This window comes from Taeniopygia guttata, chromosome 14, assembly GCF_048771995.1.
Source record: "Taeniopygia guttata chromosome 14, bTaeGut7.mat, whole genome shotgun sequence".
NCBI classification, from domain to species: domain Eukaryota; kingdom Metazoa; phylum Chordata; class Aves; order Passeriformes; family Estrildidae; genus Taeniopygia; species Taeniopygia guttata.
This window is the reverse complement of record NC_133039.1, coordinates 796,941-813,939: the sequence shown is the minus strand read 5'-3', so window position 1 is coordinate 813,939 and position 16,999 is coordinate 796,941. Positions and strand designations below refer to the sequence as shown.

At 41.9% G+C, this 16,999-nt stretch overlaps 2 protein-coding genes across 5 annotated transcripts in view; one reads left to right on the top strand and one right to left on the bottom strand.

Moving 5' to 3' along the window:
- The window catches only part of DNAH3 (dynein axonemal heavy chain 3), a 57,546-nt gene extending 55,138 nt beyond the window's left edge, over nucleotides 1-2,408 (top strand). For all 4 annotated transcript variants that reach the window (XM_072935618.1, XM_030284747.4, XM_072935616.1 and 1 more), the window contains 2 exons: nucleotides 620-757; nucleotides 941-2,408. In XM_072935618.1, coding sequence (XP_072791719.1) covers nucleotides 620-757; nucleotides 941-1,294 — 492 coding nt within the window. In that variant the 3' untranslated portion in view covers nucleotides 1,295-2,408. The remainder of the gene's footprint in view (nucleotides 1-619; nucleotides 758-940) is intronic.
- A 3,417-nt stretch (nucleotides 2,409-5,825) lies between these two features.
- Nucleotides 5,826-16,988, bottom strand: LYRM1 (LYR motif containing 1). The gene is given in 4 exon segments (NM_001162374.1): nucleotides 5,826-6,866; nucleotides 8,454-8,546; nucleotides 9,532-9,690; nucleotides 16,879-16,988. Coding segments are annotated over 3 exon segments (369 nt in total). The 5' UTR covers nucleotides 16,879-16,988; the 3' UTR covers nucleotides 5,826-6,749.
- Between the last annotated feature and the right edge of the window lie 11 nt (nucleotides 16,989-16,999).

The window sequence follows — 16,999 nt, the reverse complement described above, 5'->3', positions numbered from 1 at the left end:
GCTGCATCAGAGCATTGTATAGGTTTCTTTTGACTCCAAATAACTTACAGTAGTGTGAAGACATTCTTCCCTTGTTTTGCTTTTTCCTACTGCATTGTGTGAACAAGGTCCAAGACCTCCTTGTCTGGCATCTTTGTACAGGAATGATTTCCTCTGCTAGGATCTGATGTGTAGGCTGTAGTGAGTGCCCTCACAGTGATCAGTGAAGAATGTAAAAGAATTTGGCCTTTTAGGAGACTGCTGTTTACAAGACTGTAAAAGAAGGTATTTTGATAAAAGTGTCCAAATTCAATCACTTTTCTTGTTTTTAGAGGCCACTATCTAGACTTAACAAAACATGCTTATGCTACTTTCTGAAATTTTTCTCAGTAGCACTGAGTTGTGGTTGTTTCAGAATGAGTGATTATTTTTGCTGCCATCCTAAAGAACTGACTTCTGTGATTTGTTATCTCTGAAAAACAGAAAATTTATGGAAAGATGCAGAGGGTCCCATCAAGACTTAATCTCATTGTGCTGTTTGAGTGTATCTGAAAAGACATCCTTTTCTGGTGAATTGGCACAGCAAAACCACAAATATACTGGATTTTTTCTTACATTTGTTTTCTCTCTCCTTATTCAGGAATGGGTTGACAAGGGGCCACCCACAGTCTTTTGGCTCTCAGGATTCTTCTTCACTCAGTCTTTTTTGACTGGTGTTTTACAAAACTTTGCCAGAAAATATACCATCCCAATTGACCACATTGGATTTGAGTTTGAGGTAAGAAAAATGCAGAAGAATTTTGTTTTTCTTGAACAGCTTGAAACATGTTCTGGGGCAGCAAGAAATAGAGCTTTCAGATGAAAAGGTATTTTATTTAAAGGAGCAATTTCAGACTGTCACTTATAGGATTTAGTATACTCCAGATAAAAATAAAGTCAAGCAATGGTTTAATCATTCCAGGTGATGAAACAGGAGCACACAATGGAGAAAATGCCAGAAGATGGGGCTTATGTGAGAGGCCTTTTTCTGGAAGGTGCACGATGGGATAGAGAATCCTTGGTAATTGGAGAATCACTACCAAAAATCCTCTACGATCCTTTGCCCATAATATGGCTGAAACCTGGAGAAAGTTCCAAATTTCGTCATCTGAACATCTACTCATGCCCTGTATATAAGACAAGTGAAAGAAGAGGTGTCTTATCCACCACTGGGCACTCAACCAACTATGTTCTGTCAATTGAACTCCCCTCAGACAAGCCCCAGAAACACTGGATAAATCGAGGTGTGGCAGCCCTGTGCCAGCTGGATGACTGAGAGGGTGCAATATTGAGATTGTAAAGATCTGCTTTACTTCTCAGTGGCTGCATGGCTGTTTTTTTTTTAAATGAAATCGGGCCTAAAGAGTTTTGATGCTGATTTTACTGGGAATCTATTTTACAACTCTTGCAAAAAGATTTTGGATTTGCCTACCACTTCTGTGTTTCAGAAATATGTAGGACAAGGTGGGAGGAGATGAAAATACTCTGTTGTCAACATATGAAGCCAATCCTCCAATCCTCAGATAGAATGAACTACCCAAGCTGTATTATAAAACTGTAGTCATTCCTTCCTTGATGATGTCTCAGAATTTCCATGGAAAACTTCTCCACAGCACATGTATTGGGAGCTGCCATTTCTCAGAACAGTATGCTTGTGCCATATAACTTTTTTTTTTTTTCAAAATTATTTACCTACATATTCCAGTACCTGATACATGGAGCTGTTTTCTCTCTCCCACAGTCTCACTTTACTTCCTGCCAGCAGCCCAGCCCCACACAGCCATTCATTCACACCATTCCCCCCACTATCTCATGGGGTGAGATAAAGACAGTTTAATAGAGAAAGCAAAAGCCATGCACAGAAACAAGGCAAAACAATTAATTCCCTGCTTCCCACAGGCAGGCAGGCGTTCAGCCATTCCCAGGAGACGCATCACATGTAATGGTGACTTTGTAAGCCATCACTCCAAATGTCCCTCTCTTCTCCCCCAATTTACACTCTGATCATGATGTCACATGGTCTGCAATGTCCCTTTCCTCATTTGGGGTCACCTGTCCTGGCTGTGTCTCCTCCCACCCTCCCAGGCACCCCCAACTTCCTCCACAGCCTGGCAGTATGAAAAGGCCTTGGCTCTGTGCAATCCCTGCTCAGCAATAACAAAAACATCTCTGTGTTACCAACCCAGTGTTCAGCACAATCCAAAGCACAGCCCCATCCCAACCAGTGTGAGCAAAATTGACTCTATCCCAACTTCTTCCTCATCTTGCTCTCTTGCATGTTGGGCTAATAACTGCCTGAAATTTTGTCCTTGTTTAAGCCCTTTCATCAGAGAAGCTCAAAGTAGCTTGCAAACATTAATTAAAAATAAAATAGCCCAAACATCTTCAAAGAGCTGTGCAGTCATTAACTAATCTCCACAGCATGTCAAGAAGGTACTAAAGATGCATCATTAGACTTGTGTACACAGGACAAGAGATGCACAAAGATCAAGGCAAACATTTAAAAAAACACGTGCTACACAGACTTCCACTAATTTGGGGTCTTGTATTTTTTTTATTGCCCAAATTGCAGCATTTTAATGACTTGCTGGAGGCCTCACAAAGTCAGAGATTCAGCCATCGTTTGGCATTTCCCAGTATTCTGCTCCAAGCATGAAGGGATGCTGCTACAACTCCTTAAATGACTTAAATGAAATGAGCTTCCCAACCTTATTTCCTTAGCATTGTCTAGACCTTCCTGGAGAATGATAAACTGGCTAAACACTAGAATTCAAAACCTTTCTTGGCTGAGAAGCATTTAGAAAAAAGAAAAAGCAATTCAGCTGCCAGTTGGACATGACAGAAATGTGAAAAATTTTTGGACAAACTAAGGACCTTGTAATAGTAGTATTAGAATCCTTGGATTGACAGGTTTAAAATTTTCATTTCTTAATTAGAAGCACTCATTAAATAAGCCACAAACCCCACCTGTAATTACTTCAAATTGTAGATTTACAGCTTTGGTAATAACTCAAGGCAGATGGAAAAAGAAGCATTACAGAGCAAGAGGTATTTTTCCCTTAGCAGAGACAGATTGCCAGCTAGGGATGCTGTATGACAGACATGGTTTGTGTATTTTCTTGGGAGACTGAAACCTTCCTCTTATCTGTACAAAAAATTCTTTTTAGAAAGTATTACCCCTGTACATTTTAACACTGTTGGGCTGTTAAGAGGAAAATTAACAATGAAAAAGCAGAAGACAATACAAAGGCTCCGAATTCTTACACTTAAAGCTAGAATATTTGGCCTAATAGGATTAGAGTTACTAGTGAAAGTTGCAGGTCTCTGCTCTAATTAGCATTCTTGGAAATGAATGTATAGGTATGCTCAAATAAGTGACCTCTCTGTCTGTGGATGAAAGATGGATGTTACTGCTGCCATTTCTGATGGATACATAGTGGGGCCCAGGACAGCAACGTCAGCCTTGCCTTATTTTCTTCAGATCTGAAAGGTATCACAAGAAGCAGCTTGTATTAGCAGGAAGATGGATCAGTAACCTAACCTGTTTTGGTGCTGTGATGCTGCCCTGGGAATTGACTGGGGAGCTGCTGCAGCAAAATGAGCATTTCCTCATCCCCAGACAACATCAAGGGGGTGATTCAGTAAGGAGGTGCATCTCCTTCTTAAAAGGCTGTGTGCTTGCTAATGTTAGTCATAAGTGCACAGCTTCACAAATTACAACTTTAGCAATGATGGATTTAGGGACAGAACTTCCAGAAAGGAGGTTTTACTTAGGTATTCAAGGCCAGATACTGTGTCAACAAATTATCACTGCCTTGCCTACCAGTTAGCTTGCAGGAGAGTTCATGCAACTGACTCAGGACTTTTATTTTTGAAGAATATAGTTAATGTCATCATTTTCTTCAAAAATTATTCTGAAGCATCTCCTGACTAGGGTGATAAATTGGAAAATGACAGTGTTTACTGGAAGGGGAGTAAGAGAAGGTTCAGCAAGTACAGGACAGAGTGTACACTGACTGAGTGAATCCAGTGCATTGCAAATTCTGCAGAAAGCAGAGGCATTTTAGGACAACCTGTTTTTGCAAGTAAAATTAATGTGTAGGAATAACATTGTGCAATTATTGGAATACTTCTTGACAGAAGTTATAAGGGCCTTGGCATCTAATACAAGGGTACCACTTGAGATGTCTGCCAACCTGCTGGACTGAGTTGCAGATTAATTTTTTAATGAAACTTCCTCAAGATGATAGTTGGTCAGTTTGACCTCCAAAAACAAAGGAATTTAGTTAGATTCTCCTTTCTGTACCAACTTTAACTTAAGCTATGAAAGAAAGTGTTTGCTCTCTAGATTTCAAAAAAGAGCTGATCTAATCCTTCCTTTAGCTGAACAGCCTGAAGTTTTAAAAAATTTCAGTCTTTGCCTTCTGGTGATGGAGAGTAATGAGGATGAAGCACCAGTTAATAATTTTTCAAACCCTTTGAAGAATTATTAGGCTTTCTAGCATTTTAAGGCATCTCAAATAATGTGATGCTGTTACTTGCTGGTTTCTCAATTAAGTAAGTGGATAGTCATTTGAGTTACTTGATGGTATTTGAATATTTTAAAAATTGCTTCTTTGTATTTTCCTTCACAAGTAAGCTCAAACTCCTGTTGTTATTTCGATTTGGTGTAAATCTTCTGTAATTTTAGGGCTGTTCTTTGGAAATAATCTACATCTTACAGTATGTGCTTAGGAAAGAGTTGTGACTGTAACACAGACAGTAAATTTAGACTGCTCATTTCCATGGCTGTTTATTCACCTGATGTGTCAGAGCATCAGTACCTTCATTAGTCACATGAACTTCAGCAATTCAAAGATTCAAATGATATTTTAATGACAAAAGAGTGAGCTTAAGCTTCCATTCAAACCCCTTGCCTCTGCACATTTTGGTTGGGCTCAGTTGACACATCCCTACAATGGTGTATCAGAATTGGAAGAATTAAGCAGTGTGTGCAATCATGTTAAATTTTTTTCTCCCTTTTTTTTTTATGCAATCCCCCTTTTCCTAGGCTAAAGAAGTTTTGTGTCTTCCTGGCAGCAGTAAATTTGCAAAGCTTCCACTGACAGAACAATGGCATTTTACCTGTTACTACCCACATGAGGCATTCCCAGGAAATAATTATATGGGAATAGAGACCTTTGTGGACTGGAGCCATAAAGGGTAGTGAGAAATTGGGCTAGCCAGTACCTGTCATGCTGATTCACTCTTCTTATTGTTTTCTTATACTTTCTCATCTGCTTTTTCACTCTTAAAAGTGCATTCTTTGGGGAGGGACTGTCAGTCTATTCTGCACAAGACCAGTTCTAACTTACTTTTCAGGTAGACAGCAATATTTCTTTATCACTGTTTATTAGAGCTTGGAGAGTTTTGAATGACTTGGCAAGCGCAGAAATGAGGTTTCATTGATTTCTCCCACTTTAAAAGGAAATCATACACACATGCATATTTCAAATTTGCCTTTTTTTTTTTTTTTTTTTGCCAGTATTAAAGTCAGGCTGGAATAGATTGTCCCTTAAGTGCTCTGGACTGTGCTTAGGTAGTGTCCAGTACAAGTGTGGCTCTTGTGCAAGCTTGGTCTCACTGGTTTTTCAAGCCTGAAGGATGGAAGGCTCCCCTAACTTCCCTGAAGAGAACATGTCAATAGCCTAGTAAAGTCAGAGGACTGCAAGGGAGCCAAAACAACTGGTAACCCATGAAAAGAAAATTAATGTCATTTTACTTCTACTCATGAGGCACCTGGGAAACAGAAATACTCCTCAAACTTAGGAGATTTGTAGATACTTTCTTTTCCTAAAGTTAGGGTTCAATCCATAACATAAGACTTAAAACCTAACAGTAAAATTAAAATAATTGTTGAGAAAGCCAGTATGCTGATTATGCTGAAAAGCTGAGTGAAAACACACAGTGAGGACACCAAAGCATCCTAAGGTTGTTCCCATAGTGATACCCCGAAGGCAGTGTTTTCAGCCAGTCCATACATGGGAACCTGAGAAACCCAACACTGGAATGTTTTACTCAGAGTTGTGTAATAGCATTCCAAATTTTGCATTTCACATCCACACCCTCTCCAAAGGAAGAGAGAAAAAAGCTGACATAGAGACTCTAGGCCACTCCCCTGCAGTTTGCAAAGGAGCAGTGGCACTTCTGCTGTCTCTTTTTCTACTGTCCAGAAACAAAACTTCCCCATCAGGTTACTGTGAAACTGGAGCTCTCCTGCAGGGACAGCAGGCAGAGCAGGTGTATGGTGCAGTGGCTGTATTCCCACTGGCATTCAAAAGCTCTGGAGGAACTGTGTCTGCTTGACTGTCCCAGACTTCCTTAATTTTGGCTGACCTTAGGCAAGGCACAGTCTTGAGTCATAACTGAGCACAGAGATCCCTCAAGCCACCAGAGAACCCTGTTACAGATAAACAGTTTGAAATCCTGCTGCAGTTTGTCCTGATGTCAAAGTAATCTTAGTATCACACCTCACTCCTTAAAAAGTGTTACTTTTATTGACAAGTCAGTGGTTGAAATGTAATAAATACTAAACCAACCTTATCCATCATACACAATGGATCAGTTGGCTTTTTGGCCTCAGGAAATGTGTCAGCAAGTGACCACACTATTCACAGTCGTGCACACAAATCACCCAGATTGCAGTTCACAGTTCAAAGGATGTGATTACACACCACAGCTTAAATGGTGGCTTATGAAACTTCATCGTGGGATTTCAGATATATTGGCTTAGAAATCTTCCTTAACCTCTCCTGGTGTCGCAATGCACGGCCTTGTTTATGGGCAAGGCCCATAGGAGGCAGATGGATCTGGAAAAGAAAATCCCACCAGTTAGGTGCATATTGGGAAGGAAACTACGGAATAAGTTTCACTGAGTTTTAAATAATTTCTTCACACTTTGGAGAGGTTAACACTATTGTCTCAAGCCAGGTTATTAGATTTCTAGGAGGAGCACTCTCTGGGGAGTGATTAGTGGTGTAACTTTCAGAACTAATTAGTGGTATAACTAAAACAGAACTAATTGTTCTGTTTATTAAAATCCTATATATTTTAGGCCTTAATTAAATCGTATATATGCAAGGCCTTAGTAACTTTGTTTTGCAGTTTGGTATCAGACTGCAATGATACTTGATGAAATAGGATTGCTGACAGTGTTCCAGAACAGTAAGAACTAGAAACCCTAAAAATTCTTGAGTAATGTCTTGAATCACTGTGTGATTTATTCATACCTACTTAGCAAGTTACAAAATAACCCCAAACTGTATGTACTGAAAGCCTGCCTTTTTACTGTCATGATTATATCTATATGGCACATTAAAATGCACAATCAATGTCATTGACTCCATAAGTAGAAGGAGCAATAGGTGACAGACTCTTCCTTTGATTGACAAAGTCTTTATATTTCATGAGACTTTTAGTGGGAATCATGCAGCTGTAACCCTGAAATGACTGAAAAATGTAGGTGTTAGCAGTCAGGTGTTACTGTTGCTGAGGCTGTCATCCTGTAAGATGGGTGTTTAGGTGCAAACAGTAGTAAAAGCACTGACTAAAGCAGCAGTAGAGATTTCTAGAATCTGAGAAATAATAATCATCCAGTTTGTCTGAGAGAGATTTTGAATCCACTGCAGAGCACACATTTTAGGCCCATTTCTAGGAACGTTGTTTGCCAGCTGTACATTGCTATTCTGTGTATTGAAACAGATGGTAACAGTGACCATAGTCTAGACAAGCATCCGATTAAGATACAATTTAAATTTGACCATGACTGCCTTGATAAGGGAACCATAGATGTGAAAATATAAACTCATCAACAGGAGTAGAGAGGGAGGCAGCATAAACTATTACTGACAGAAGTGACTGGGCAGTGAGGAAACTGTATTGAATATTGCACTAGAAAATTTTGCTGTAACTTCCACCATTTCAGTAATCTTGGACATGTTCTTCTGTAGGAAGAAGGAAAAAGAAGCAGCAACACAGACAGGTATTTCATAAGGCCTGATCTGTGACCAGGAGAACAGTTAACAGTAATGTAGGCTATAAAAATTATTGTACCTATGGCAGATGTAATTAGGTACTTTTATTCTCTCATTCTCTTCTATTATTTGATTCCATTACCATGCTTCTCTATATTCATTGGTTGGCTAAATATTCAGAGGCCTTGGGAGTTTAGTTAATACAAGTCCATTTAGGCTTTGACTCCTTCCTTTGAGAAGGAATTCTCCAATTTACAGTGAAAGATAAAGAACATCTCAATGTACATTTGGCTCTGCTTTAGCGTACATTTAAATGCCAGCTCATCTAAAAATGCAGTGCAGTGAGAGTGATGGAAACTGATGGTTTTGTTGTACAGGGAAAGTTCAGCAGGTACCAGTGAAAACTTTGTGATTTATACTCACAGGTCTCGGGTAGGGGATGTTATAGTGAAGTCCAATTTCTATTCTTGCCTCACATTCTTCTATGCACTGCTTAATCAGATTTGGATCTGTTACCTATGATGATCAGACAAGTGTTTTATATGAGTACAGTAATTAGCAATTGGAAGCCCAAGTGTAAATGATGCCCAGCATGTGGCTTTCCTTAGCTTATTTTGGCAAACTCAAGGATACAATTAATTGTTTTTCACACCCATAAAAGGTAACACTGGTATTTTCCTGGACTAAACAGTTCTGGGCTTGATGGTGCTGAGTGTTAACGCCCAGAGGCTTTCCGGGCTGAGGCTACAGAAGTTTTTTACCCAAACATGGTATTTTTTCTGTAGAAATACAATACACATGTAAACTACTACTACATCTATGAAAAAAACATACTCATCTGTTCATCACTCTGTAAGGTCTACCAGTGGAGAAAGGAAAGACACTGCTTGATGAACATTCTGTTATCATCCCATCCAGAAACTCTCTTTGAAGTGAGAAATGTGGTGTAAATTATGACTTAAATTCATTTTTTTTGATTTTGCATTGCTTCAATTTAGTTCCAGACCAATATGGGATATAAATAAGTGTTGTGATCTTGAATTACAAGAAGGGCCTTTGATTACCAGGGTTTGAAATTTCTTCCTTAAGAAAAAAATTAAAGTGCTTCTTTTAAAAGAAGTGCCAATAATTGCAGCTTTGAAAAGAAAAAAAAGAAGCTGCTGAGTTCTGTTTGCCATTGCATGGGTAATGATACACTTAGCTAACTTTGTAAAGATCAAAAGCTGCTTCAATTACACAAGCAGTATCTTTGGAATTTAGTTTTTTCTTGGCACTTTCTTACTGAAAAAAGACCTTTTAGACTTCTACAGTAGTTAATGAAGAGCTGAAATGGTTTGTTTTCTCAGGGATGATATTTAAACTGTAACCCATATACACCAGCATTTAAGGTGAATGAAATCTTGGGAACTCAACCCTTATATTCCTATCTTAGCATCCAACCACAGAGTGCAAAGAGCAAGAGATGAGTAATTTGGAAATTCAACACCATGAGGACACTCACGTTTTTGTTTTTTCGGAATAATGTTCTGGCTTCATTTCTAATGTACTCTTTCTCTCTCATGGTTTCCTCAATCTGTCCTGATGCCGACTGCCAGTTTTTGGCTATTCGGAAAACTTTGCGGTAAAGGCCAAGAACTTCTTGTCGAGTTGCTGGTGTCATCTGAAAAAACAAGACAAACCCCCCAACATATGCATGAACATTTGAGTTGCCAAAAGGCCAGCAAGCAGGACATTTGTTCACACAATTAAATTAGTTTAAAAATATTTCCACCATCCAAAGATATGCTGAGCTATATGAAAAAACCCTGAAATAGTTGAATATATAGTGAATAATAATTAGCTGTTGAAAGCTGTTGAATATATAGTGAACAATAATTAGCTGTTGAAAGTTGGAGCCTCAGTCCAGCAAAGAATTTATACAGATACTTAAATGTATCTCCATTCAAACACCTTGAGCTCTTGCTCAAAGTTAAGCACTTGGTTTAGTGCTTTGCTGAATCAAGCCTGGTACAAGAATGCCTTGGTTCTATTTCAGTGATGTTTTGCAACAGACATTGGGCAAATCACCGAAACTCTACGTGTCCCCCTTCCTGAGACATTGTTGCACCAGTGCTGACCCTATCTTTGCAAATCTGTGAATGAAATACATGATAAAACCACCACAATATTGCTGAAAACTTGTACAGGCTCCAGGGGCTGAGAGGATTGTGATAGCATGACAGTAGGCAGTAATGATTCAGCTGGAGTTTGATGTGATGAAAAGGTGATGAAAGCTATTTTATCTAAGCACTCAGGAGAGGCAGACTAACTGTGCATTTAGGAAAGTCTTGAATGTCTTGATTTTCAGAGAGCTGTGCACCTTCTGAGCCCACTGAATCAGCCTCCAGGTGTGATTAGACGATTTGTCAGAAGAAAGAATGAAATCTTATTCTTGTTTTATGTAAGCGAGTATTTTATCATGTAAGTGGCTACACTGTTTCATGACAGACCACAAATATCCCTGAGACAAATCCACTTCTGGATAACAAAATTTCTGTCATAAATTAAATTTACAGAAACAGTGACTTTTGCTTAAGGGGCACTGTCACAGGTGCCTTACTGTCCCAAAGGAAGGTGCAGCCGCCCTGCCAAGTAAGTACACGGATGCAATGAGGAACAAGTGTCAGGGACAGGACATTATCTGACGATCAGGATCCATTTGCCAACCTGGATCTCTAATTACTCTGGGTGAATCTACCCTGAAATCAGACCTGTGTGCTGGGAATGGACAGTTTGGAGCAGAGTAATTCAGACAGCCTGACCTTCCCCCTGGAGGGGGCACACTCTTGGCCATGAGGAAAAGCTGCTTCCTAATGCAGCACCCAAACTACCATGGGATGTTTGGCAGTGTGCTGTGGCTCAAATCCCTGCAGTCTGTGGCAATTCCTAGGATGCTGGGTTGGAAAAGAGGGGCTAGAGCCTCTCAGGCTGTACTGTTCTTTAGCTGCTGCCTCCAGCACAGTGAGGCAGCCTGACCAGAACCAGCCTCCTGTGGCTCCAGACACTCACACCCTCTTTTCCTCACTAAAGCTGGAATTACAGATGCTAACCTGAACACAGGATTTGGCTCCTGAACACAGGATTTGGCTTATAAGAAATCCTGAACTATAAACTCCTAGCTTTATCTTAACTGTTGCTGTCATCTAAAGACCTTTTGTGTTTTCAAGAACTATTTTTCTCTGATTCTTAAGAGCAACTATTTTTGGTTTGCTATTTGTATTTTAACATGTTTAACCAATCATATATTTTTTCCCCATATAGAAAATTATTCTTCTTACACAGCAGAAAGTACTTCTAGTAAATGTTTATAGTATTTCTAGGAAATTAATTCCACAATAATATAAGTAGGTAGTCCCAGCTCATCAAACAGTTTGGAGTAAGTGCTTCACTTTATCCACTGTAGAGCTCCATTTTGGGCAATGAAATCAGTCAGATACAAAAGCACAGATGTACATGTATCTGAAAAATCACTGCTTCTCCCTGCTAGGTGCATATTTTGTACAGAAAATAAATAGTTCAGTTACAAGGGTTAACCTAGCAAAAGCAGAGTCCTAAATCCTAGCCTCACCTAGAGCCTCTCCTGACTTCCCTCCTCTGCTTTTATCTGAAAGTGTCACCTCCGAGAAACTGATAACAGGTTAGGTTTTCATGTAATCCATAGAGAAAATAAAAGGAACAGTGTTGGCGATAAAAATGTTTAAAAGACAGGTTTCAGTTCTGATCTATGCATCAGAGAATTTCCAAAGTGACAGCTTGGGACAGCACATGCCCTTTGTTCAGAGCTGACTACACCTGCTGCCCTTGGATTTTAAACATACCAAGAATCTGTTTAGAAATATTTTATTGAAAAGACTAGAACCAACAATTATTTTCCCCACTAGCTGCTTCCCCTCCCCCACCTACAACTTATTCTTTTGCTCTTTAACTCCTCTGTGCTGGAATTGCTACAGAACTGTGTAGCCCCTCATCTAGGCACGGGCTGCACTTCTGCATTCTTACTCGCCTTCCCACATATGACGGATGATGTAAAAGACATTAAGCAGCTTTTCATCTATACTCAGAAACCAGCTGCTCCCAGGGCTCATTTAGTCAACAATTCTTATCATTACAGACCTGCTCATAAGCCATTTCTGCAAAGATACATAAATGAAAGTATGAGGAGCCCTTTACAGATCAAGGACTTCTGTCTATGGCAGGAAAGGATGAGAGCAAATAAGACAAAATTCAAAGGCTGGGTCAGATTCTGATCTGAGTGGGAGTATAAATAGGGAGTAATTCCACTGAGAGCAAAATTACTTCCAACTTAAAATGTTGTAAATGAGATTGGAATTTTTCCTTTGTTATAAACAGAGCCCACACTGACAGAAATGTAAGTGATGGTACAAGTCATGTATCAGGTGCAATTTCATCAAGTGACACTACTTGTATTAGTTTTGTGGGTGTGCAAAATGATTCTGAGTGGGATAGAAAGGAAGATAAGGGAGGCTTTCATGTCCTTGTAGTTACTCATCTTGCAACTTACATCTTTGGCATTTAAATCATAATTATATTTCACATCTCTGGAATGCTAAGTGGATGTTACACCACTTTCCCACTAACACCCATCTTGCGGTAGTCACACCCATTGTTTAACTTCTACCACCCTTCATTTTACTGCAGCTCGCAGCCCACAGAGGTTAACCACAGGCATTTCTATCAAAAAGTACAGGGCTATTGTCTTAGCTGAGCAAATTTCGGGTGTTCACTGCCACAGAGCAAACCGGGAGAGGTCAGAGGTAGGTGTGCCTGTCGGGGGAAAAGCGGAGGTCGCAGTTCGGAGCGCAGTGTTCTGGAAACAAATAGACATGCCTTTGGCTTGTTAGTTGGTTGACCCAAAATTTCAATAATCTGAATAATCAACGAAACACCAGTCTTATTTTGCTATTTGCAGGTTTTAAATTTGCAAAATTTAAAATAATAAAAGGAATCTGCCAACTGTACTATCCAATGACCCCAACAGTGCAGTGTCAAAGCACAGCTAGGACAGAAGACAGGCTGCACCAAGACTTGACTACAGATCCAGGAGCAGCTAAACCACAGCTGCTTCCCAGCAGGGGATGCTTGGCTGGGAACACATGTCCAGCCCTCTGCTCCTCTGCACAGCTCCTTTGGTGAAGTTGAAAGTCTATTTTATTTCATCCTTTCTTCTCAAGTCAAGCATTAGCTACTCACTTTAAGCATAAAATCTGCCAGCAGTGAGTACATAGAGGATTTTAGAAAATAAAGGTCGAAAGGAAAAGCCCATGGGGAAAAAGGGTATTTTAAAACAATTGATCTCTTCGTTCACATCCCAGCTAACTGGGGCACGCGTTAGTAACACACACCTAGTATTGGTGCTGAAACTGGATTTACTTTGGAGCAGGTGGGGAACAAAACCCTGCAGGAAATAATTTGAAAAGGCAGCTTTGAACTTCTCAGATGTAAAATGTTTTATTTAGAAGCAACACAATTTCTATTTGACAGCTGGTTTGCTACTGGCAAGGAGTCTAAAGGCAGTGACAAACTGCTGGGCTGACTGCCTTCCAGACTAAGCTGGGGTCACATCTCTGTTACCGAAGTAAATGGTGTCATTCCAGACCACGGTGTATCAACACCATAGTAGGGAACACCACCATGTTCCTATACTATGTGCCGTGAGACAGTCCAGCCTGTATGTCAATCTACAGCTCCTATTTTCAAATGCCCTCTTTGGCTAATGTTTATTTAAAGAGATGCAGAAAAATTCATTTATCTGGGTATTTTTTTAAGGAGCTAAATGATGCCACTTAGCTAAAAAGTGACCTGCAGTCTCTCTCCTGCTGCTAATGCAGCAGATAATCAATCATTCCTTTCAGAGCTCTCCACAGCAACAAGAGGTCAGTAATCCATATTCCTCTTTCATGCAAGTCTGCCACAATGAGTCTGTGGTTCCTAAGGCAGCAGTGGATTTGGGCTGTCACTTCCTTGAGGGCCAACAACTGAGACAATGAGTTCCTGTAGCACAGGGGGCAGAGAAGGGGTCACAGATTCCTGTGATAGCTGGATAGGTCACATGCCTTCCAGCAATATTAAGTTTCAAAATCTAGTTTCCACAAAAGTAATTTTGTTTTCTTTTACCCAAATCAATGACTCAGTGGCGTGTGACAGTACCCTGCAAATGCTGACCACACATGGCTACAGTATGTACTGGCAAAGTAAAAATTTCATTTGAATTTCATTCTTGATTGAACATTCATTACTTTTTTTAAAGATTCAGACAAAACCAATTCCTAGCAAAACCTCAATCACAGCTAAAGTATTCCATCTCCACATGGTGAAAAATGACTGGAATGAAAGATCACGTTCTTCCATGATGGTATTACATCTTCATTTCTACCAGTGACACAAATCTGTAAATTTCCAGACATTCCCATCAATTTGACTCAAAGATTTATTTCTCACTCTTTCCATCTACACTTGCAATCATAAATATATGCAGATTTGGTGAAAAAGAATGAAGTTACTGAACCAAGATATTCCATAACAGTATCTAAAAGCAGGGTGACTATGACAGGGTTTAGGATTTTGTCATGCCAGTGTCTGTTTGCTGGCCAGCTGAAGTGATCTGAAACCCCGATGAACACCTCTGAACCAGACTCCCTAAGTCATTGTACTCACACTGTTCATCACTGGGATGGGAACTCTGCTGTTCTATCTGTGCCTCAGATTTCTGACTGAACTTGGATCTCTTTTAAGCTTGCTTTTGCATATGGAGCAGTCTTTTGATCAGAAAAAGCAAACTGCATGCAAAGAGTATATAATTAAATAGTAAAAGCAAGGACACGGATTTTATCACTGTTTCCTATGTCAGTTCAAATAAGCCAATTTGCACAAAATTAAGGTTCTACAACATTTTTTTCACTTGGAATAAAAGAAGGTGGAAACCTTAAGTAGTTGCTTTTGGTCGAGGCATTATCTGGTTTTAGTAGGACTTACAGACTTGCCCTGGGAGTGCCTCCTGTGCTGCAGGAGCCTCAAGAAGAATAGAAATGCTGACTTAGACTGTGGAAAGGGGGAAGGGAAACAAAAAATTTGCTTTACTTATTTCTTGGCTTTCTCATGAAAAGCACACAGTGTCCAGGTAAACTCTAAAGCAATATGAACTCGTCTCTAGTTGTTCATACTTTCACACCATTTTCTTCTCCTGTGTGTTTAGTTCTCTATCACTTACAAGCAGAGAAAGACTTTAATGCAGAGAAATTTAGGAGAGAAAATGAATTCTCAGCTATCCTTGGATGGCCTTGCTTATATAATATAGAAGCACACAGAAATATAACAACACAGACACAGGCTCCAGTATAGATTTATGCACCTTATTCATACCTTGGCTTCCAGCCAAATGCAACTGAATGCCTGAATAGAAATATTTCCCAGCATTGGAAACACTCCCAAGCTCGAGAACAGGTATAAATATTAATGCTAGCAGAGACAAAATCCTCTCTGACCCTTTTCTTACTTAATTCTGAGGGTCACTCAATGAAACTCATTGATAGACATGATTTTCAGTTGCTATTTGAGAACCACAGCGTGGCTGTGGGCATGGAGGGCTGTGGGACACAGAATCAGGCGAGTTAGAAAAGACCTCTGAGCCCATCAAGTCCCATGTGTGACCAAACACCACCTTGTCAACCAGACCATGTCCAGGCTTTCCTCAACACCTCCAGGGATGGTGACTCCAGCAAGCACCAAACTGGGCAGCCCATTCCCATGTCTAATCACCTGTTCTGTGATGTTCTTCCTCATGTCCAACCTAAACCTTTGCTGGCGCAGCTGCCAATGGAGATTTAAATGCTGCCTTCTCCTGCTGTGGGTCTCAGACTGCTGTGGGTCAATGAGCCCTGTGGGTCACTGAGCGCTGTGGGTCAGTGAGGGCTGAGGGCACCAGGTGCTGTGGGCACTGGGGGCTTGGACCACTGTGGGTCACAGACCGCTGTGGGTCACTGAGCCCTGTGGGTCACGGACTGCTGTGGGTCATGGACCGCTGTGGGTCATGGACCACTGTGGGTCACAGACCCCTGTGGGTCACAAACCACTGTGAGCAATGAGCCCTGTGGGTCACAGACCGCTGTGGGTCACTGAGCGCTGTGGATTACTGACTGCTGTGGGTCACTGAGCCCCGTGGGTCACGGACCGCTGTGGGTCACGGACCGCTGTGGGTCACTGACTGCTGTGGGTCACTGAGCCCCGTGGGTCACGGACCGCTGTGGGTCACGGACCGCTGTGGATTACTGACTGCTGTGGGTCACTGAGCCCCGTGGGTCACGGACCGCTGTGGGTCACGGACCGCTGTGGGTCACAGACCGCTGTGGGTCACTGAGCCCTGTGGGTCACAGACCGCTGTGGGTCACGGACCGCTATGGATTACTGACTGCTGTGGGTCACGGACCGCTGTGGGTCACAGACCGCTGTGGGTCACTGAGCCCTGTGGGTCACGGACCGCTGTGGGTCACTGAGCGCTGTGGGTCACTGAGCGCTGCCCCTCCGGGCGCCCCTCGCGGCCGCGGCCAGTGCCAAGATGGCGCTGCCGGCCCCATGGCCTGACCCGCGCGGCCACCGGGGGGCGCTGCCGGTGCGAGGGGGGTAGCGCGCGTCCTTGCGCCCCCTGGCGGCCGGGGCGGCCCTACCCCCGCAGCCGGGCGGAACCAACGCGCAAAGCAGAGGGGGGGTCGGCCCACCGCACGCGCCTCCGGCCTCTGCACTCCCTCCGCCCTCCCCGCCTGTACGGCCGCCGTGCCCCCCCTCCCCGCTTTACCTTGGTGCAGTGTGCCCCGCCCCGCCCCGCCGGGTGCCCCGCTCCGGTGGGCGCGGGAGGCGCGAGCCGCCGCCTTCCCTGCCCTCCCCGCGCGTGCGGCCCGGCGCCCCGCCCCCCGCGC